General features: G+C 46.9%; 2 protein-coding genes across 3 annotated transcripts in view; both read left to right on the top strand.

Moving 5' to 3' along the window:
• The window catches only part of LOC135056555 (uncharacterized), a 637,874-nt gene that overhangs the window by 418,356 nt on the left and 195,266 nt on the right, over positions 1–24,252 (top strand). The gene's annotated exons all lie outside the window — the stretch shown is intronic.
• LOC135054492 (oocyte zinc finger protein XlCOF22-like) overlaps positions 1–24,252 on the top strand; it is a 96,279-nt gene that overhangs the window by 39,546 nt on the left and 32,481 nt on the right. For both annotated transcript variants that reach the window (XM_063957601.1, XM_063957600.1), the window contains exon 6: positions 6,288–6,399. In XM_063957601.1, coding sequence (XP_063813671.1) covers positions 6,288–6,399 — 112 coding nt within the window. The remainder of the gene's footprint in view (positions 1–6,287; positions 6,400–24,252) is intronic.

Below are 24,252 nucleotides of genomic sequence, written 5' to 3'. Positions count from 1 at the left end.
TGGTGCGACCGGTGAGAAGGGACGCCCGCGCTGGCGTGGACACTGTGGTAGTACAGGGCCCCCACTAGACCACCAGGGCAAGGGCACAGGTCGGTTTTACTAAAAACCGTTTACCGCAGTACCCGGTAGTGAAGTCCAGCAAGGGGATAAGGCTTTGACCTGTAGCCCCTCCCCCAGCCCCAGGGCGCCATTTAGAGAAAATGTTCCCGCCCTGGAGCTGCATCTCTCTCTCTCCCTCACTCCCTGTCAGCGTTTAGGTGCCATTGGGACAAGCTGAGCTGATCCTGGGACTGTTTGGGCAAATCCTCCTCTGTAAAGCCGCCTGCATCAGGGTTATATTTAATATAGGTGTTTCACAAGATATACTTATTGTGTATTTTTCTCTGTGATTTTCAGTCACCATATACCTCTGGAACTCTCTGGTTGTGCTGATACATTGCATAGGGGGTTCTTGTCAGGTATTGTGCTGCTGATATTGTACTGTGTTGCCTTGCATTGAGCTTTCGGATATGTCAGCTACAGAGGGCAATGGTGCTGCGGCTGATCCCACAGTGCGTGGTGGTGACGCTGCAGACACGTTAGAGGAAAACATAGCAGCAGAGGGTTCAGGTTCTGGGGGTTCCTTACGCCCCAATGGGATAGGGGCAACGGGGGTTCAAAAAGATCTACATTGGGCTACTTTCTCCACGTTATTAAGTACGCTGGTAACTAGACTTTACGCCCCTATGGGACCTCCTGTGCCGGTACAACCGCTTATGGTCCCTGCGGTTAATCCGCCATGGGCAGATCACCTGTCCACTCAGTTATAGCAATTGAACCAATTACTGACTTAACAGAAATCTCACCCTCGCACGCCTGAGACCAAGGGGTCCTCTAAGCGGGCCATTACTTCCACACAATCCACCCACGTCCCAGACACCTCGTGTGATAAGGATGGCGTCTATACTGACCCCACAGACACTGATCCAGATAATTCTGATGGGGAATCTGTCTCACAGGTGGATGTTCCTGACTTGTTGGAGGCTATCAGACTAATTATTCAAATTACTGATGACCCGGGCCTGATGCTGCCCCTAAGAAACCGGACAGGTTTAAACGTCAGAAGGTCGTTAAACAAGTTTTACCTCACTCTGACCATTTAGTTGACATACGTCAGGAATCCTGAGAAAATGCAGGAAAGAAATTCACGCCTCACAAGAAGATGCTGGCTCGCTATCCCCTCGCTGCGGAGCTAAATAAAAATTGGGAGACACCCACGCCAGTGGATTCGCAGGTGGCGCGGCTGGTGGTATCCTCAGCTCTGCCTGTAACTACCGTCACGTCTCTGAAAGAACCGACGTATAAGCGTGTGGAGGGTTGTTTAAAGGCGATTTACACCCTAGCTGGTGCTGCGCATCGGCCTACCATTGTTCAAGCGTGGGCTCAGGAGTTGGAAGCTGAGCTGCCTTCCAACGTTTCTGGTCATGTTAGACAATGTCTGTCGTATATTGTCCCAGCTTCTCATTACATTAAGGAGGCGGCTTCTGATGCCAGGATTCTGGCGGCCAAGGCTTCTACTACGTCCATTTTGGCTCGCCGGATTCTCTGGTTGCAGTCCTGGTCTGTGGATTTGGACTCTAAGAAAACCCTGGAGGTGCTCCCTTTTAAGGGAGACATTCTTTTCGGAGAAGACCTCAACAAGATAGTGGCTGACTTAGCTTCTGCTAAACCAGCTTGTCTACCTAGTACTGCTCCTTCGGTACCGAAGGCTAAGAGTACTTCCTTTCGTCCTTCAGGGAAAGGAAAGGGTCAGGCGTACCCGAAACAGGCTCGCACTTCCAAACCCACTAAGGCCAAACCTAAACGGACCTGGGCTGCCTGTCAGCCTGCTTCCAAAACTGACAAGCCTGCCGCATGACAGGGTGGACCTCCCTCTGGGGGATCCCAGGGTGGGGGGCCGACTTTTAGGGTTTACCCAGGAATGGTTGAAGACCACTTCAGATGCCTGGGTACGGGATGTCGTCACTCTAGGTGATGCCGTATACTTCAAGAATCGTTCCCCTCATCGATTTTGCCTGACAGACGTCCCTTTGGATCTAATAAAAAACAATAATAAACAATAACACTTGTTTATCAGGCGCAAGTTTCCCTTAAGTCTAATTGAACACTTGTAAATAAATAATTGTAGTTGCTGCTCCCAACAGGTGATTTGGATTATCACCTAATTAAAGACAATATTTGGAAATAAATGAGAGCGCAATTGCAATTAAAAATATATAGTAAATACTTTAATACATGCACAACATATATTGGACAAAATTAAAAACAAAGTAATTCTAAAAGGTTGTTCTAAAAAGTCAAATTAATTATTGGTGCTTGACACACCCCCAGAGGGTTCCACAACCTGTAACTGATCCGGTAATTGCCTGTAAATCAATCACTGTCTCAAATGTTGGTAGCTTTTTCTAGTGTGTTTGAATAGAGTTCCACAGAATGATGGTTTTTTAGAAGTAAATCTGATGCTCACCGCTGCTGGAGTTCAATAGCAATAAACTTCCCAATATCTGGTGCAGCGGAGGGAGAAGGAGCATACACCTCTCTGGATCCAAATGCCGTATGAAGAGAGGAAAGAGTGGCTGTCAGCAGCGCCGCTCACAGATTGTTGTAGATAATTGTGGAGTACGGAGCACGGGCTGACAGGGACACTGTGACAGCCACTCTTTCCTCTCTTCATACGGCATTTGGATCCAGAGAGGTGTATGCTCCTTCTCCCTCCGCTGCACCAGATATTGGGAAGTTTATTGCTATTGAACTCCAGCAGCGGTGAGCATCAGATTTACTTCTAAAAAACCATCATTCTGTGGAACTCTATTCAAACATAGTAGAAAAAGCTACCAACACTTGAGACAGTGATTGATTTACAGGCAATTACCGGATCAGTTACAGGTTGTGGAACCCTCTGGGGGTGTGTCAAGCACCAATAATTAATTTGACTTTTTAGAACAACCTTTTAGAATTACTTTGTTTTTAATTTTGTCCAATATATGTTGTGCATGTATTAAAGTATTTACTATATATTTTTAATTGCAATTGCGCTCTCATTTATTTCCAAATATTGTCCCTTTGGATCTAGTTAAGAAAAACACTCTTCATTCCGTGGTACAGTCCCTCCTGGACACAGGAGTGGTAGTACAGGTGCCTCTGGCTCAGAGAGGCAAAGGGTACTATTCACCGCTGTTCTTAGTCCCAAAACCAAATGGGTCCTCTCAGCCCATTCTCAACCTCAAGTCCTTGAACAAATTTGTGAGGGTCTCCAAGTTTCGTATGGAAACTCTTCACTCTATTGTTCTGTGCTTGGAACCTGGGGACTATATGGTCTCCCTGGATATGCAGAATGCTTACCTGCATATTCCCATTGCAATGTCGCATCAGCAGTACCTGAGGTTTGCGGTTGTCAACCTCCAGTACTAATTTCGGGCGATACCTTTTGTGTTGACCACGGCTCTGCGAGTCTTCACCAAGGTCATGGCGGTAATGACGGCTGTACTCCACCGCCAGGGGGTCAGGATCATGCCGTATCTGGACGACTTGTTGATCCTGGCGAATTCCCCAGAAATTCTCTTACGCCATCTGGATCTCACTATCCAGTTTCTGCATGCCCACGGGTGGCTCATCAACTGGAAAAAATCTTCCCTGGTCCCTGCTCTGAGTATGGTGCACCTGGGGGCGTTTTTGGACACTCACAACCAGCGGTTGTTCTTGTCTCAGGAGAAAGTCCTGAAGCTTCAGGAGAGGATTCAATGCTTCCTATCTCATCTACAAGTGTCGATACATTCGGCAATGCAAATGCTAGGTCTCATGGTGTCGGCTTTCGACATGGTGGAGTACGCTCAATTCCATTCCCGCCCTCTGCAGAAGCTGATTCTTGCAGGTGGGATAGCTTGCCTCACCGGATCAGGTTGCAAATGATCTCCTTGTCTCTGGAGGTCCGTCTGTCACTAAGATGGTGGCTGCAGGACCATCGATTGAGCAGGGGTCGTCCCTTCTGGATCTCCACCTGGGTCCTTCTGACGACAGATGCCAGTCTGAGAGGTTGGAGCAACACTCCCTTAAGGGTCGGTGGACCAGTGAGGTGTCTCTCCTCGCAATAAACATTCTGGAACTGCAGGCGGTGTTCAACTCGCTAAACTTGGCCCAGCATGTAATACAGAACAGACCTGTTCAAGTACAGTCGGACAACAATCATCAAGGCGGCACTCGAAGCCGCATGGCAATGAGGGAAGTGTCAAGGATTCTTCAGTGGGCGGAACGCCATCTGCCAGCCATATCGGCAGTATTAATTCCGGGGGTCCTAAACTGGGAAGTGGACTTTCTCAATCGTCAGGACGTACACCCAAGAGAGAGTGGAGCCTCCATCCAGAAGTGTTTCAACTACTCGTGGACAAGTGGGTCCTTCCAGATGTGGACCTGATTGCGTCTCGACACAATCACAAGGTTCCGGCCTTCGGAGCAAGGACAAGGGATCCTCAAGTAGCATTCGTAGACGCACTGGCAATTCCATGGAACTTTCAGCTGCCATACGTGTTCCCTCCGTTGTCACTCCTGCCCAGAGTAATAAGGAAGTTCAAGCAAGAAGGAGGAATCCTACTTCTGATTGCTCCCGCGTGGCCCAGATGACATTGGTTCTCAGACCTTCAGGGTCTCTCGATAGCGCCCGGATCTCCTCGTTCAGGGCCCCTGTATGTTTCAGGATTTAGCCCGGTTGGCTTTGACGGCGTGGCTCTTGAAGCTTCCGTCCTGAGGGCCAAAGGATTTTCTGAGGCGGTCATTCAAACCATGTTGAAAGCCCGGAAACCGGCTTCTGCTCCGATTTATCATAGGGTCTGGAATTCTTACTTTGCTTGTGCGCCACTAATAATCATGATGCTTACAAGTTTAGTACGGCCAAACTTTTGGCCTTTCTACAACAAGGCCTGAACTTGGACCTTTGTCTGGCCTCCATCAAGGTTCATATTTCTGCCTTGTCGGTTTGATTACAGAGAAAAATTGCGACTTTACCTGATGTTCATACGTTCACTCAGGGTGTGTTGCGGATTCAACCTCCTTATGTCCCGCTTGTGGCTCCTTGGGACTTGTCGGTGGTTCTGGAGGCATTGCAAGGGTCTCCGTTTGAGCCTTTTGAATCTGCAGTCCTTAAGTGGGTTTCTCTTAAGGTATTGTTTCTGCTGGCTATTGCCTCTGCTAGACGGCTGTCGGATCTGGATGCCTTGTCTTGTAGGTCCCCATATCTGATTTTTCACCATGACCGGGTGGTTCTTCGAACACGTCCTGGGTACTTACCTAAGGTGGTGTCTTCTTTCCACCTTAATCAGGAGATCGTGGTTCCGGCCTTTGCCTCTACTGACTTGTCTTCAAAAAAGCGGTCTTTGGATGTAGTACGGGCTCTCCGTATCTATGTAAAGAGAACTGCATCCCTTCGGAAGTCTGATTCTCTCTTTGTACTGTTTTTGGTTTTTACAAACGTGGCTGAACTGCTCACAAGCAGACCCTGGCCAGATGGATTAGAATGGTGATTGCACATGATTATGTACAGGTTGGCCTTCCAGCTCCTGCTGCCATCAAGGCCCATTCTACTCGGTCTGTTGGGCCTTCTTGGGCGGCCTGCCGTGGTGCGTCCCTTGAACAATTGTGCAAGGCGGCTACGTGGTCCTCAGTGAACACATTCATAAGGATCTATGCCTTCGATACTTCTGCCTCCCAGGATGCTTCCTTTGGACGCCGGGTTCTTGTGCCCGCTACAGTGCATCCCCTCCCATGAGGAACTGCTTTAGGACATCCCCAATTTCATTCTCTGTGGAGCCCAATGTACCCCGCAGCAGAAAACGAGATTTATGGTAAGAACTTACCGTTGTTAAATCTTTCTGCGAGGTACACTGAGCTTCACAGGGCGCTCACCCTGACGCACTTAGCTTCTTTGGGTTGGTATGCATTAGCCGTGGACACTTTCTCCTGTTGTGAAAATGTGGTGTATGTAGCTACTAACGGTTGTCGTCTCTTTTACCTGCTACTGCATTGTACTGGTTAACAAAAACTGAGCTCCTGTGCCTGGAGGCGGGGTTAGAGAGGAGGCGGCGCTATGCATTCTGGGAACAGTCAAAGCTTTTAGCCAGTTGGTGCCTCGGATCAAGATCCTACTCAACACCCCAATGTAATTCCCTGTGGAGCCCAGTGTACCTCACAGAAAGAGATTTAACAACAGTAAGTTCTTACCATAAATCTCATTTTCTTTTTCTTTATTGCCTATTTAGAGTGACAGTCTGGTGCATATCAAAGTAGAAGATACAGAGGGAGAAGAAGAGACATGTGTGAGAGGTGATCAGCAGTGTAAGGAGGTGAATGTCCCTACAGATTTCAGCACAGGTGAGTAATAATCATGTCACTGTGTGTTACCAGCCCAGAGATCTGACCAGTCTCCTCCCCACACTCTCTGGTGTATCTCATACATCATGTAAACAATGGTTTACGTACAGGACTAAAGCAACACTTTAAAAAGACATTTCATACACTTTAAATGAAGCCGCTGTGGCCGCTATACTTAATCCACAACCTACGTACCTTTTACACCATTAGCGTACAGAGTCCCGTACCGTGTACGGACTTTGCGTACAAACGCTGCGCTGACTGTACAAAGTACACGCAGCGCGTACACACCCAAAGATACACCGTGAACCCTTAACAGCTATGCATGGGATAGTAATACACTTTAAACCTTAGCAGGGAAAAGGAAAACACGACACCAGATTGTGTTTAAACTGCTGGGTTCCGACACCACAACATCTTATTACTGAAAGGGGGTTACAATCACAAAGCAATACAATACAAAAGAATAATGGCTACAGTCAATGGTACATACTTTTGGTTTCGCCTGCGCTTACTGGTCCGGTCCTCAGTCATCAAGGGTGATGACCTTCAGAGTCTGTGATAGTGACCTGGCATGCAGCTGGCTCTTTATACAGTAGATCAAAACATAATACAGTAGACACTGTGTGCTCTTCTTCCATTGGTTCGGGGGTGGGACATATCCTGTGCACCGGGGATCATTGGTCAGCTCAAGAAGTGGGCGATGGCTAAGACTTGAGATGTGATTTCTGTTGTTTGCATCTGAGTTCCCACCCCATGACCAGTTAAACCCATCACATTAATCATACATAAATCTGGTATTATTAATAACTTAATGTGGTAATATATAATATTATTCTTATTACCACCAGATTAATGTTTACGTGACTGAACAATATGATCCCACACATGATATGATTATCTATTTCCATCCTCAAGATATACCTATATCCACATATATTCATATACTCATATATGCACACACACACACACACACACACACACACACACACACACACACACACACACACACACACACACACTCCTGCTATTACAATTTGTTAGGAATTTTATATATATATATATATATATACAAACACATACATCTCCAAGAGTTTTGACTATAAATGTTAATATCTCAGATTTCTAAATGTCTGGTTTGTGTTTTTGTTAGCCATTGCTAATTGAGTTTCTCTCAGCCTGGGTTTCTGGGTATTGTCTCTTTATTTGTTTTGTCTTCAGGTAAGACAATGACAATCCAGTACTTATTGCTTTTCAATAGAAACTCGGCTACCCTAGTAAACAAAGGTGTTTGCCTTCTTGATAGAATGTCAAAGCTTAGTGTAAATAAGGCCATTGTATTTTCGTCTCTGGGAGTTTAATTTATGTGTGACCGATTTTCATGCAATTTAGAAAAGGAAGCAGACAGTGTGGGATTTAAGCAATATATAGATTAGATTTATGATATGTCTTTGTGGCTTTTCCATACAAGTACAAATTCCACTGTAATTACTCATACCACGCTCTAATGCGCAGGACCGCGGGAGCGACCATACGCAATTTGCGAATATGTGCACGTACAGCCGAATACGTACACACACGGAGGCCATCTATGTGGTGTTTGTACGTAATGTGTGTGTTGTAATATTTTGTGACTTCGACAATCAGGAGCCATCAGCCCCTATTATACTCCTGCTCTACCCCTCACATCATGTCCCTGTGTGTTACCAGTCCAGAGATCTGACCAGTCTCCTCCCCACACTCTTTGGTGTATCTCATACATCAGGAGCCATCAGCCCCTACTATACTCCTGCTCTCCACTCACATCATGTCACTGTGTGTTACCAGCCCAGAGATCTGACCAGTCTCCTCCTCACACTCTCTGGTGTATCTCATACATCATGTAAATGATGGTTTACGTACAGGACTAAAGCAACACTTTAAAAAGACATTTCATACACTTTAAATGAAGCCGCTGCGGCCGCTATACTTAATCCACAGCCTACGTACCTATTACACCATTAGCGTACAGAGTCCCGTACCGTGTACGGACTTTGCGTACAAACGCCGCGCTGACTGTACAAAGTACACGCAGCGCGTACACACCCAAAGATACACCGTGAACCCTTAACAGCTATGCATGCGATAGTAATACACTTTAAACCTTAGCAGGGAAAAGGAAAACACGACCCCAGATTGTGTTTAAACTGCTGGGTTCCGACACCACAACATCTTATTACTGAAAGGGGGTTACAATCACAAAGCAATACAATACAAAAGAATAATGGCTACAGTCAATGGTACATACTTTTGGTTTCGCCTGCGCTTACTGGTCCGGTCCTCAGTCATCAAGGGTGATGACCTTCAGAGTCTGTGATAGTGACCTGGCATGCAGCTGGCTCTTTATACAGTAGATCAAAACATAATACAGTAGACACTGTGTGCTCTTCTTCCATTGGTTCGGGGGTGGGACATATCCTGTGCACCGGGGATCATTGGTCAGCTCAAGAAGTGGGCGATGGCTAAGACTTGAGATGTGATTTTTGTTGTTTGTATCTGAGTTCCCGCCCCATGACCAGTTAAACCCATCACATTAATCATACATAAATCTGGTATTATTATTAAAACTTAATGTGCTTTTCAATAGAAACTCGGTTACCCTAGTAAACAAAGGCGTTTGCCTTCATAGAATTTCAAAGCTTAGTGTAAATAAGGCCATTGTATTTTAGTCTCTGGGAGTTTAATTTATGTGTGACCGATCTTCATGCTATTTAGAAAAGGAAGCAGACAGTGTGGGATTTAAGCAATATATAGATTATATTTATGATATGTCTTTGTGGCTTTTCCATGCAAGTACAAATTCCACTGTAATTACTCATACCACGCTCTAATGCGCAGGACCGCGGGAGCGACCATACGCAATTTGCGAATATGTGCACGTACAGCCGAATACGTACGCACACGGAGGCCATCTATGTGGTGTTTGTTTGTAATGTGTGTGTTGTAATATTTTCTGACTTCGACAGTCCACCCTTTGGCAGTCACCAATAACTGCCATTAACTAATCAATAAACAAGAAAAAAATATTACCTATACAATATATACAAAAGCTTGGAGGATCGGGGAAGAGTTGTAGGTGGGAAATGTATGACCTAGTGGGATAGCAAAAAGCATGTATGTATGAATCCATGTCTGAGGGGCATGTATCATCGTGCCGTATATGTTCTAGATAAGCTTCGAGGTATTGCAAAGTATATATTAAATCCTTCTAATCCCGTATTAAGGGTCTGTAAATGGGCCAACAAACACTACCGAGCTCTTTTCGGCTTCTTGTTCCAACAAATGGTGTGCACATTTAGTTGATGATACATGGAGGGGGAAACATATGTGAGTGCTAGTATATGTGGATATCACCTGTCGACTATGTGTGCCATTAGCTGGAGGTTGCAGAGATGAAGATAAGACACATATATAAAAATACATTCACATAAACATTTTGGGTAGGGCTGACGTCTTTTCCGGATGGATGTATCTGGGCAGAGGGGGAGACAAAGAAAAACGATTGAAAGAAACAAGTCATGACATTCATTTGCAATCCTTATCATAACACTGTCTTTATGGATGGGTCATAAATTAAATCTGCTGCTATAACAGCGTCCTCGCTCCTTAGACTCATCAAATTTGTGCCGTGCTTGCGCCGTGTTAGAATTTGAACACACCTAAATATCGAACCAATAATTATGACGACTCCCAGGATACAAAGGAGAAACTTCCCCACACTCATAATGACATTTTGGGCCCACTCTCCTAAACCTGAGAACCATTTGTGTGGGTTCAACCATGAGACCCAGCCGGTCAGTTCATTACTCACAGTCGCTAAGGTAAGGTTGTGCTTCCTCCTGAACTCCCACTTCAACTGCAAGATATCGTCCATCTTTTGATCGATAATCTCCGTTGGGTCGTCAGTGCTGTTTGTAATATAAGTACAGCACTTCACACCATATTGAGTTGCCAGGGTAACACAGTACCCACCTGTCACGCTGTGACATAATTAAGGACCATTCTGTGCTGAATCAGTTCCATCTTGTAAGCTTGTAATTCCCTTCCCGTATACCTGAAGGTGTCGTCATACATCTCAGTGATATTATCTATCAAGTTCGCTAGCGCATGGATATACCTATAATATATAGTTCCTCTGGCAGTACGGGTGATGTCTAATGCGAGAAGGAACTGAATCCCGGTGGATTCGTGGATCAAATCAGAGGCTGCGTGCTGTGTCCTATCTATGAGGTGTCTCTTGATGATGTGTTCGTAGTGAGTGTGAGTATGAGTATAAGGAGCCTGAGCACTGCGGTGAACGTCTTTCATTTTATCATGGGTTCTGGTCATGACCTCTGGCAGTACTCCCCCAATATAACACAATCCCTCTGAGCTCGGGGCAAGCCACTTGTACGCTTTCCTCCCATATATGAAATAGGCATCATCTGGGAGAACATAGGGGACAACATATAACATCACCATATTACACATTTTCCAAGTAAAGAAACCAGTCCCTAGCTCTCCCATCTGCTCAGCACAAGTATCGGGCTGGATGATATGAGCACAGTACCCTGGTGATACTTGGTCTTGCTTCTTCGAGTATACCTATACCGAAAATACCTTCCACTGTTGGCTATTTGGCGTACAAGTACAGAGTCTATGGGTATCCTATCAGCTCTGTGCGAAAAGGCCGTGGTCTGTTTATTCCATGTCACTTCCCAATTTCCTGGTTTTCGGTAATTGGAAATATTGAAACATAATAAGGATCCATCTACATGATACTGGTGGAGCTTCAAACTAGGGAGCCTAGAAAATAAGAATTTACTTACCGATAATTCTATTTCTCATAGTCCGTAGTGGATGCTGGGGACTCCGAAAGGACCATGGGGAATAGCGGCTCCGCAGGAGACTGGGCACAAAAGTAAAAGCTTTAGGACTAGCTGGTGTGCACTGGCTCCTCCCCCCATGACCCTCCTCCAAGCCTCAGTTAGGATACTGTGCCCGGACGAGCGTACACAATAAGGAAGGATTTTGAATCCCGGGTAAGACTCATACCAGCCACACCAATCACACCGTACAACTTGTGATCTGAACCCAGTTAACAGCATGATAACAGAAGGAGCCTCTGAAAAGATGGCTCACAACAACAATAACCCGATTTTTGTAACAATAACTATGTACAAGTAATGCAGACAATCCGCACTTGGGATGGGCGCCCAGCATCCACTACGGACTATGAGAAATAGAATTATCGGTAAGTAAATTCTTATTTTCTCTAACGTCCTAGTGGATGCTGGGGACTCCGAAAGGACCATGGGGATTATACCAAAGCTCCCAAATGGGCGGGAGAGTGCGGATGACTCTGCAGCACCGAATGAGAGAACTCCAGGTCCTCCTCAGCCAGGGTATCAAATTTGTAGAATTTAGCAAACGTGTTTGCCCCTGACCAAGTAGCTGCTCGGCAAAGTTGTAAAGCCGAGACCCCTCAGGCAGCCGCCCAAGATGAGCCCACTTTCCGTGTGGAATGGGCTTTTACAGATTTTGGCTGTGGCAGGCCTGCCACAGAATGTGCAAGCTGAATTGTACTACAAATCCAACGAGCAATCGTCTGCTTAGAAGCAGGAGCACCCAGCTTGTTGGGTGCATACAGGATAAACAGCGAATCAGATTTTCTGACTCCAGCCGTCCTGGAAACATACACTTTCAGGGCCCTGACTACGTCCAGCAACTTGGAATCCTCCAAGTCCCTAGTAGCCGCAGGCACCACAATAGGCTGGTTTAAGTGAAATGCTGAAACCACCTTAGGGAGAAATTTAGGACGAGTCCTCAATTCTGCCCTGTCCGTATGAAAAATTAGGTAAGGGCTTTTATAGGATAAAGCCGCCAATTCTGAGACACGCCTGGCTGAAGCCAGGGCTAACAGCATTACCACTTTCCATGTGAGATATTTTAAGTCCACAGTGGTGAGTGGTTCAAACCAATGTGATTTTAGGAATTCCAAAACTACATTGAGATCCCAAGGTGCCACTGGAGGCACAAAAGGAGGCTGTATATGCAGTACTCCCTTGACAAACGTCTGAACTTCAGGAACAGAAGCCAGTTCTTTTTGGAAGAATATTGACAGGGCCGAAATTTGAACCTTAATGGACCCTAATTTGAGGCCCATAGACAGTCCTGTTTGCAGGAAATGCAGGAAACGACCCAGTTGAAATTCCTCTGTAGGGGCCTTCCTGGCCTCGCACCACGCAACATATTTACGCCAAATACGGTGATAATGTTGTATGGTTACATCCTTCCTGGCTTTGATCAGGGTAGGGATGACTTCATCCGGAATGCCTTTTTCCTTCAGGATCCGGCGTTCAACCGCCATGCCGTCAAACGCAGCCGCGGTAAGTCTTGGAACAGACATGGTCCCTGCTGGAGCAGGTCCTTTCTTAGAGGTAGAGGCCACGGGTCTTCCGTGAGCATCTCTTGAGTTTCCGGGTACCAAGTCCTTCTTGGCCAATCCGGAGCCACGAGTATAGTCTTTACTCCTCTCCTTCTTATGATTCTCAGTACTTTTGGTATGAGAGGAAGAGGAGGGAACACATACACTGACTGGTACACCCACGGTGTTACCAGAGCGTCCACAGCTATTGCCTGAGGGTCCCTTGACCTGGCGCAATATCTGTCCAGTTTTTTGTTGAGGCGGGACGCCATCATGTCCACCTTTGGTTTTTCCCAACGGTTCACAATCATGTGGAAGACTTCTGGGTGAAGTCCCCACTCCCCCGGGTGAAGATCGTGTCTGCTGAGGAAGTCTGCTTCCCAGTTGTCCACTCCCGGAATGAACACTGCTGACAGTGCTATCACATGATTCTCCGCCCAGCGAAGAATCCTTGCCCCTTCCATCATTGCCCTCCTGCTTCTTGTGCCGCCCTGCCTGTTTACGTGGGCGACTGCCGTGATGTTGTCCGACTGGATCAACACCGGCTGACCCTGAAGCAGAGGTCTTGCCTGACTTAGGGCATTGTAAATGGCCCTTAGTTCCAGGATATTTATGTGAAGTGACGTTTCCATGCTTGACCACAAGCCCTGGAAATTTCTTCCCTGTGTGACTGCTCCCCAGCCTCTCAGGCTGGCATCCGTGGTCACCAGGACCCAATCCTGAATGCCGAATCTGCGGCCCTCTAGGAGATGAGCACTCTGTAACCACCACAGGAGAGACACCCTTATCCTTGGAGACAGGGTTATCCGCTGATGCATTTGAAGATGCGATCCGGACCATTTGTCCAGCAGATCCCACTGAAAAGATCTTGCGTGGAATCTGCCGAATGGAATCGCTTCGTAAGAAGCCACCATCTTTCCCAGGACCCTTGTGCATTGATGTACTGACACTTGGCCTGGTCTTAGGAGGTTCCTGAGTAGGTCGGATAACTCCTTGGCTTTCTCCTCCGGGAGAAACACCTTTTTCTGTACTGTGTCCAGAATCATCCCTAGGAACAGCAGACGTGTCGTCGGAATCAGCTGCGATTTTGGAATATTTAGAATCCATCCGTGCTGTCGTAGTACTACTTGAGATAGTGCTACTCCGACCTCTAACTGTTCTCTGGACCTTGCCCTTATCAGGAGATCGTCCAAGTAAGGGATAATTAAGACGCCTTTTCTTCGAAGAAGAATCATCATTTCGGCCATTACCTTGGTAAAGACCCGGGGTGCCGTGGACAATCCAAACGGCAGCGTCTGAAACTGATAGTGACAGTTCTGTACCACAAACCTGAGGTACCCATGGTGAGAAGGGCAAATTGGGACATGGAGGTAAGCATCCTTGATGTCCAGAGACACCATATAGTCCCCTTCTTCCAGGTTCGCTATCACTGCTCTGAGTGACTCCATCTTGAACTTGAACCTTTTTATGTAAGTGTTCAAGGATTTCAGATTTAAAATGGGTCTCACCGAGCCGTCCGGCTTCGGTAAGACAAACAGCGTGGAATAATACCCCTTTCCCTGTTGTAGGAGGGGTACCTTGATTATCACCTGCTGGGAATACAGCTTGTGAATGGCTTCCAATACCGCCTCCCTGTCGGGGGGAGACGTTGGTAAAGCAGACTTCAGGAACCGGCGAGGGGGAGACGTCTCGAATTCCAATTTGTACCCCTGAGATACTACCTGCAGGATCCAGGGGTCCACTTGCGAGTGAGCCCACTGCGCGCTGAAATTCTTGAGACGGGCCCCCACCGTGCCTGAGTCCGCTTGTAAGGCCCCAGCGTCATGCTGAGGACTTGGCAGAAGCGGGGGAGGGCTTCTGTTCGTGGAAGAGGCTGTCTGCTGCAGTCTTTTTCCCCTTCCTCTGCCCCGGGGCAGATATGAGTGGCCTTTTGCCCGCTTGCCCTTATGGGGACGAAAGGACTGAGCCTGAAAAGACGGTATCTTTTTCTGCTGCGAGGTGACTTGGGGTAAAAAGGTGGATTTTCCAGCCGTTGCCGTGGCCACCAGGTCCGATAGACCGACCCCAAATAACTCCTCCCCTTTATACGGCAATACTTCCATATGCCGTTTGGAATCCGCATCCCCTGACCACTGTCGCGTCCATAATCCTCTTCTGGCAGAAATGGACATCGCACTTACTCTTGATGCCAGAGTGCAAATATCCCTCTGTGCATCTCGCATATATAGAAATGCATCCTTTAAATGCTCTATAGTCAATAATATATTGTCCCTGTCCAGGGTATCAATATTTTCAGTCAGGGAATCCGACCAAGCCACCCCAGCACTGCACATCCAGGCTGAGGCGATTGCTGGTCGCAGTATAATACCAGTATGTGTGTATATACTTTTAAGGATATTTTCCAGCTTCCTATCAGCTGGTTCCTTGAGGGCGGCCGTATCAGGGGACGGTAACGCCACTTGTTTTGATAAGCGTGTGAGCGCCTTATCTACGCTAGGGGGTGTTTCCCAACGCGCCCTAACCTCTGGCGGGAAAGGGTATAATGCCAATAATTTTTTAGAAATTAGCAGTTTTTTATCGGGGGAAACCCACGCTTCATCACACACCTCATTTAATTCATCTGATTCAGGAAAAACTACGGGTAGTTTTTTCACACCCCACATAATACCCTTTTTTGTGGTACTTGTAGTATCAGAAATGTTCAAAACCTCCTTCATTGCCGTGATCATGTAACGTGTGGCCCTACTGGAAAATACGTTTGTTTCCTCACCGTCGACACTGGAGTCAGTGTCCGTGTCAGTGTCTGTATCGACCTGAGGTAACGGGCGTTTTATAGCCCCTGACGGTGTTTGAGACGCCTGTACAGGTATTAACTGATTTGCCGGCTGTCTCATGTCGTCAACAGTCTTTTGTAAAGTGCCGACACTATCACGTAATTCTTTCCATAAGACCATCCAGTCAGGTGTCGACTCCCTAGGGCAGGCCTGGCCAACCTGTGGCTCTCCAGCTGTTGTGAAACTACACATCCCAGCTTGCTCTACCACAGTTTTAGCATTCCCTAATAGCAAAACTGTGGCAAAGCATGCTGGGAATTGTAGTTTTACAACAGCTGGAGAGCCACAGGTTGGCCAGGCCTGCCCTAGGGGGTGACATCACTAACACAGGCAATTGCTCCGCCTCCACACCATTTTCCTCCTCATACATGTCGACACAGCGTACCGACACACAGCACACACACAGGGAATGCTCTGATAGAGGACAGGACCCCACTAGCCCTTTGGGGAGACAGAGGGAGAGTTTGCCAGCACACACCAGAGCGCTATATATATACAGGGATAACCTTATATAAGTGTTTTTCCCTAATATAGCTGCTGTATATATTAATATGCCAATTTAGTGCCCCCCCTCTCTTGTTTTACCCTGTTTCTGTAGTGCAGGACTGCAGGGGAGAGTCAGGGAGCCTTCCTCCAACGGAGCTGTGAGGAAAAAATGGCGCTTGTGTGCTGAGGAGATAGGCTCCGCCCCCTTCTCGGCGGCCTTTCTCCCGCTTTTTTGTGGAAAACTGGCAGGGGTTAAATACATCCATATAGCCCAGGAGCTATATGTGATGTATTTTTAGCCATTTAAGGTATTTTCATTGCGTCCCAGGGCGCCCCCCCCCCCCAGCGCCCTGCACCCTCAGTGACCGGAGTGTGAAGTGTGCTGAGAGCAATGGCGCACAGCTGCGGTGCTGTGCGCTACCTTATTGAAGACAGGACGTCTTCTGCCGCCGATTTTCCGGACCTCTTCACTCTTCTGGCTCTGTAAGGGGGCCGGCGGCGCGGCTCCGGGACCCATCCATGGCTGGGCCTGTGATCGTCCCTCTGGAGCTAATGTCCAGTAGCCTAAGAAGCCCAATCCACTCTGCACGCAGGTGAGTTCGCTTCTTCTCCCCTTAGTCCCTCGATGCAGTGAGCCTGTTGCCAGCAGGTCTCACTGAAAATAAAAAACCTAAGTCTATTTACTCTAAGCAGCTCAGGAGAGCCACCTAGATTGCATCCTTCTCGTTCGGGCACAAAATCTTAACTGAGGCTTGGAGGAGGGTCATGGGGGGAGGAGCCAGTGCACACCAGCTAGTCCTAAAGCTTTTACTTTGTGCCCAGTCTCCTGCGGAGCCGCTATTCCCCATGGTCCTTTCGGAGTCCCCAGCATCCACTAGGACGTTAGAGAAATATTGAATTTCTCGTCCACCGGTCTCCCACCCCGTAATTCAAGTACCTCATCTATTTCTAAAGGGTACGGTACTAATCCTGACTTGCTCTGACCTTGAGGTACTTGTGAGCACACCCAGCATTCTGTCTGGTTTAAGACCTTACCCACTAGTGAGTGGTAATCACTCAACGGATGACGGTCCATGTTGATATTAAGGCTGGACTGACATCTCTGGATGCACCCATCCTCGACTATGTTCTCACAATTCTTACAAATGCAATTTTCCTCAGCCAATAACCCTTCACAGTGCCTCCGAGCTCCCTGACTACCAGATCGCTTTCTGATACTCGCCTTTGCTCCAGTGATGTGTTGCTCCTGAGATTCTACAAATCCATCCTCGCCATCAGAACCCATTCCAGATCCTTTCTCGACACTCTCTGGGATCCTCACCGAAACAGACTGTCCTGGTCAACAACAGGATTAACAGGAAAACCCGGAACGCAGTCTCTTGGGGTAAGTCCATCTTGTTAAGGTAAGAGAAAGGAAACAAGAAGGGGGGGGGGGGGGGGAGAAGGAGGCTAGTGGGAGATGGAGAAAATAATAAAAAGGAAAAACTGGTGCGACAACCGCCTCTGGTCTTGTTGTTCTCCGCGATCAGGTGCCGTCTCAACAGTCCTGCCTCTCAACCTTCCCGGAACAGACACTCCAGTGATACGATGTTCTCTACACTCTGCTCTTTGTCACGGGTTCTCTCCGGGTCAGCGACCTTTCTGTAGGGAACATAAATCTTGCATTTCAATGTGTTTAACTGTTGTGTATTATCAGTTGTGTGAAGTAAACCATCTGTGGAAAGTGAAAAGAGAGGGGAAATAATAAAAAGAAAATTTGTCAGATTTGCGTTCACCATCAGGCTGTCACACCATCATGTATATCGGTATCTATGCACAGTCTCCTTTCACCAGTATTCCCATTCTCCACCCTTTGTGCATGACCAGGCACACGGATACTGGTATCCCTATGCTGGTGAGATATACTGGGTTTGGGCAGAACTCTGAAAAGACCGAGTAGGCATGTGACGTTTGAACTGTAATCCTGTCGGTGAACGCAAGAGATGAAGAGGAAACTTTGCAGACAAATCACAGAGTTTAGTAACAGATAAGTTTGTAGAGGCAAGGAAGGTTTTATAAAGTTTGACATCTGTATTGGGCACTACGGGGAATGATTCCCTAATCGGTCTGTTCCCCTAAAAAAAATTCTATGTGTGTTATATCTCTACTGGGACTATCCCAGCCATCAATCCAGTGTCTTGTCCATTCTAAGTTCATAGGGAACCCGGTATCCTTGAGATAATTTCCTCTACCTGTGATGGGCATGCATCTAAAACAGTGAAATGCAACATTAGTCTTCGTGGGTATCTAACATATTTTGTGCTTCCTGGGTGGGAGCACTCTATATGTATACCATCTCTAACAAAACTCCTGTTAAGTTACTTAGAGGTCACTTCTGCTAGAGAGAGAAGCAGAAGTCTAGAGGCCTCCACCTAACCCCAGTAAGTTCTGTCAAAAGGGTAAAGTTGCATTTATTCTGTTCTTCCCATTAACCGAATCTGTGTTTTATATATGTGGCTCGTGATTCCTTACTATATGTCCCTTGATCCTGTCTATGTGTTTAATAACGTGGCTTGTTTACTCTGTCTAGGGGTCTATATTGGCTATGTGCTGTACTACTCTTACAATCTCTAGCAAAATGTCCTTTATTTTTACAAATGTAACATATCCTCTGTCTTTTGTTACTACTAGGGTTTTGGGGTTTGGGCTGATGAGACTTTGGTGTAAGAGCCTACGTACTTTCAATCCTCAGCCTCTCCTTTTGCAGTTTCCTACGCCTAGCTATATTCCTATGGTGTTCAATTGCGCACTCTCTAAGAAAAGCTACTGTGACTCCTCTCCAATCAGGCAAAGATGTTTGTACTCTGTCCCTCACTGTCTTATCGAGTCCGTCCATTAGCGCAGAGACAGCCATCTCTCTGTAATTTTCATCGTTCCCTGCATCCGATACCCCTATGTATCTATACATTATTTGCAGGGCCCGATGGAAATATTCAGATGCCATTTAATTTTCCCTCTGCTTTATGGAGAAAATTCTTCTCCACTTAACATTTGTGGGGAAATACAACTCTAGTTGCCTGTTAATTTGCTCTAAGTTCTCCTGATTGAGTTTGTCAGTCATACGACTATCCGACTCTAATCTACAATCAGTGATGAATTATTATTTTTTTGGTGTCAATATTAGGAGGTAGGCACGCTTTCAAAAATGTCCGCCAATGTTGGTTTGTCGGTTCATACGCATTACCCAGATCTCTGATAAACTTTTGACATCTGGCTACATGCTTCCGAGAGTCGGGGAATTCTGAAATGATTAATCGCAGCTCATCTCTGGGCCACGGGCAATACATTGCATTATTCCTGGTGAGGATTACTCCCTGACTATCTGTTCCCCCATTGGGAGTTACTATTTCTAAGACAGGGTGTAATTCTACATTTCTGTTCCTAATCTGTCTACTGTGAGGTGTAGTTGTCTCTGTGCAATGAACTGTCTCACACTTACCGGTAGCTGTGACCTCACCAGTTCTTTCATTGGGGAATATTGTTACTGCACTACCTGGTTGGACAGGCCTCACCTGAGTTTCCTGCAGCGAGGTGACTGCTTGAAGGAGAGCTGCGATTTGGCTGGATATATTTGTTATTAAAAAAAAAGATATAGATTCAATATATATAATTCAATATATATATTACAAAGTACAGTATACCTATAGTTACAATTCATACAGTAAGCAGTTAAAACATACGGTTACATACAATTACAGTTACAGGCCAGCGATACAATTACCATTCCCTCCAATGCATCTTATGTCTCTCTCTGTAAATAAATACAGGAACTGATCTGCCAGCAAGTCCATCATCCTCTTGTGACCTATAACCTTGAAAAGATTTCAAAAAAGAAAACAGGATACATCTTGCAAAAAAATAAAATAATAAATAAGAATTTACTTACCGATAATTCTATTTCTCGGAGTCCGTAGTGGATGCTGGGGTTCCTGAAAGGACCATGGGGAACAGCGGCTCCGCAGGAGACAGGGCACAAAAGTAAAGCTTTTACAGGTCAGGTGGTGTGTACTGGCTCCTCCCCCTATGACCCTCCTCCAGACTCCAGTTAGGTACTGTGCCCGGACGAGCGTACACAATAAGGGAGGATTTTGAATCCCGGGTAAGACTCATACCAGCCACACCAATCACACCGTACAACTTGTGATCTAAACCCAGTTAACAGTATGATAACAGAGGAGCCTCTGAAAGATGGCTTCCTAAACAACAACCCGAATTAGTTAACAATAACTATGTACAAGTATTGCAGATAATCCGCACTTGGGATGGGCGCCCAGCATCCACTACGGACTCCGAGAAATAGAATTATCGGTAAGTAAATTCTTATTTTCTCTATCGTCCTAAGTGGATGCTGGGGTTCCTGAAAGGACCATGGGGATTATACCAAAGCTCCCAAACGGGCGGGAGAGTGCGGATGACTCTGCAGCACCGAATGAGAGAACTCCAGGTCCTCCTTTGCCAGGGTATCAAATTTGTAAAAATTTACTAACGTGTTCTCCCCTGACCACGTAGCTGCTCGGCAGAGTTGTAATGCCGAGACCCCTCGGGCAGCCGCCCAAGATGAGCCCACCTTCCTTGCGGAATGGGCCTTAACAGATTTAGGCTGTGGCAGGCCTGCCACAGAATGTACAAGTTGAATTTTGTTACAAATCCAACGAGCAATCGACTGCTTAGAAGCAGGTGCACCCAACTTGTTGGGTGCATACAGTATAAACAGCGAGTCAGATTTTCTGACTCCAGCCGTCCTTTAAATGTATATTTTTAAGGCTCTGACAACGTCCAACAACTTGGAGTCCTTCAAGTCGTCTGTAGCCGCAGGCACTACAATAGGCTGGTTCAGGTGAAACGCTGATACCACCTTAGGGAGAAAATGCGGACGCGTCCGCAGCTCTGCCCTATGTCGAATGGAAAATTAAATAAGGGCTTTTATAAAACAAAGCCGCCAGTTCAGATACTCTCCCGGCCGAAGCCAGGGCCAGTAACATAGTCACTTTCCATGTGAGATATTTCAAATCCACATTCTTTAGTGGTTCAAACCAATTGGATTTGAGGAAATCTAAAACTACATTTAGATCCCACGGTGCCACCTTAGGCACCACAGGAGGCTGTATATGCAGTACTCCTTTGATAAAAATCTGGACCTCAGGGACTGAGGCCAATTCTTTTTGGAAGAATATTGATAGGGCCGAAATTTGAACCTTAATAGATCCCAATTTGAGACCCATAGACAATCCTGATTGCAGGAAATGTAGGAAACGACCCAGTTGAAATTCCTCCATCGGAGCACTCCGCTGCTCGCACCACGCAACATATTTTCGCCAAATACGGCGATAATGCTTCGCGGTGACTTCCTTCCTTGCCTTTATCAAGGTAGGAATGACTTCTTCTGGAATGCCTTTTCCTTTTAGGATCTGGCATTCAAACGCCATGCCGTCAAACGCAGCCGCGGTAAGTCTTGAAAAAGACAAGTACCCTGCTGAAGCAGGTCCCTTCTCAGAAGTAGAGGCCACGGATCGTCCGTGACCATCTCTTGAAGTTCCGGGTACCAAGTCCTTCTTGGCCAATCCGGAGCCACTAGTCTTACACCTCTTTGCCGTATAATCCTCAATACCTTTGGTATGAGAGGCAGAGGAGGAAACACATATACCGACTGGTACACCCAAGGTGTTACCAGCGCGTCCACAGCTATTGCCTGCGGATCTCTTGACCTGGCGCAATACCTGTCCAGTGTTTTGTTGAGGCGAGACGCCATCATGTCCACCATTGGTTTTACCCAACGGTTTAATAGCATGTGGAAAACTTCTGGATGAAGTCCCCACTCTCCCGGGTGAAGGTCGTGTCTGCTGAGGAAGTCTGCTTCCCAGTTGTCCACGCCCGGGATGAATACTGCTGGCAGTGCTATCACGTGATTCTCCGCCCAGCGAAGGATCCTGGCAGCTTCTGCCATTGCCCTCCTGCTTCTTGTGCCGCCCTGTCTGTTTACATGGGCGACTGCCGTGATGTTGTCCGACTGGATCAACACCGGTCTTCCTTGAAGCAGAGGTTCCGCCTGGCTTAGAGCATTGTAGATTGCTCTTAGTTCCAGAATGCTTATGTGAAGAGACTTTTTCAGGCTCGACCACACTCCCTGGAAATTTCTTCCCTGTGTGACTGCTCCCCAGCCTCTCAGGCTGGCCTCCGTGGTCACCAGGATCCAATCCTGCATGCCGAATCTGCGGCCCTCCAATAGATGAGCCTCCTGCAACCACCACAGAAGGGATACCCTTGTCCTCGGCGACAGGGTTATCCGCAGGTGCATCTGAAGATGCGACCCTGACCATTTGTCCAACAGATCCCTTTGCATGGAATCTGCCGAAAGGGATTTCTTCGTAAGAAGCTACCATTTTTTTTTTTTCCCAGGACTCTTGTGCATTGATGTACAGACACCTTTCCTGGTTTTAGGAGGTTCCTGACCAGGTCAGATAACTCCTTGGCTTTTTCTTCGGGAAGAAAAACCTTTTTCTGAACTGTGTCCAGAATCATCCCCAGGAACAGCAGACGAGTTGTCGGCATTAATTGGGATTTTGGAATATTCAGAATCCATCCGTGCTGCTTTAGCACCTCTTGAGATAGTGCTAAACCCATCTCTAGCTGTTCTCTGGACCTTGCCCTTATTAGGAGATCGTCCAAGTATGGGATAATTAATACGCCTTTTCTTCGAAGAAGAAATATTATCTCGGCCATTACCTTTGTAAAGACCCGAGGTGCCGTGGACAAACCAAACGGCAGCGTCTGAAACTGATAGTGACAGTTTTGTACAACGAACCTGAGGTACCCCTGGTGTGAGGGGTAATTGGAACGTGGAAATACGCATCCTTGATGTCCAAGGATACCATAAAGTCCCCTTCTTCCAGGTTCGCTATCACTGCTCTGAGTGACTCCATCTTGAACTTGAACTTCTTTATGTACAGGTTCAAGGACTTCAGATTTAGAATAGGCCTTACCGAGCCATCCGGCTTCGGTACCACAAAAAGAGTGGAATAATACCCCTTCCCTTGTTGTAGAAGAGGTACCTTGACTATCACCTGCTGAGAATACAGCTTGTGAATGGCTTCCAAAACCGTCTCCCTTTCTGAGGGGGACGTTGGTAAAGCAGACTTCAGGAAACGGCGAGGTGGCTCTGTCTCTAATTTCAACCTGTACCCCTGAGATATTATCTGCAGGATCCAGGGATTTACCTGCGAGTGAGCCCACTGCGCGCTGTAATTCTTGAGACGACCGCCTACCGCCCCCGAGTCCGCTTGCGAAGCCCCAGCGTCATGCTGAGGCTTTTGTAGAAGCCGGGGAGGGCTTCTGTTCCTGGGAAGGAGCTGCCTGTTGCTGTCTCTTCCCTCGTCCTCTGCCTCGTGGCAGATATGAATAGCCCTTTGCTCTCTTATTTTTAAAGGAACGAAAGGGCTGCGGTTGAAAGGTCGGTGCCTTTTTCAGTTGGGGAGTGACTTGAGGTAGAAAGGTGGATTTCCCGGCCGTAGCCGTGGCCACCAAATCCGATAGACCGACCCCAAATAACTCCTCTACGCATCGCCTGTCCACTGTCGTGTCCATAAAGCTCTTCTGGCCGAAATGGACATAGCACTTACCCGTGATGCCAGTGTGCAGATATCTCTCTGTGCATCACGCATATAAAGAAATGCATCCTTTATTTGTTCTAACGACAGTAAAATATTGTCCCTGTCCAGGGTATCAATATTTTCGATCAGGGACTCTGACCAAACTACCCCAGCACTGCACATCCAGGCAGTCGCAATAGCTGGTCGTAGTATAACACCTGCATGTGTGTATATACCTTTTTGGATATTTTCCATCCTCCTATCTGATGGATCTTTAAGTGCGGCCGTCTCAGGAGAGGGTAACGCCACTTGTTTTGATGAGCGTGTTAGCGCTTTGTCCACCCTAGGAGGTGTTTCCCAGCGCTCCCTAACCTCTGGCGGGAAAGGGTATAAAGCCAATAACTTCTTTGAAATTAGCAGTTTTTTATCGAGGCACCCCACGCTTCATCACACACGTCATTTA

The sequence above is a fragment of the Pseudophryne corroboree genome, chromosome 3 (genome assembly GCF_028390025.1).
Source record: "Pseudophryne corroboree isolate aPseCor3 chromosome 3, aPseCor3.hap2, whole genome shotgun sequence".
Taxonomy (NCBI): domain Eukaryota; kingdom Metazoa; phylum Chordata; class Amphibia; order Anura; family Myobatrachidae; genus Pseudophryne; species Pseudophryne corroboree.
Note: the sequence above shows the minus strand (reverse complement) of the source record. Positions and strands in the feature narration are given on the sequence as shown.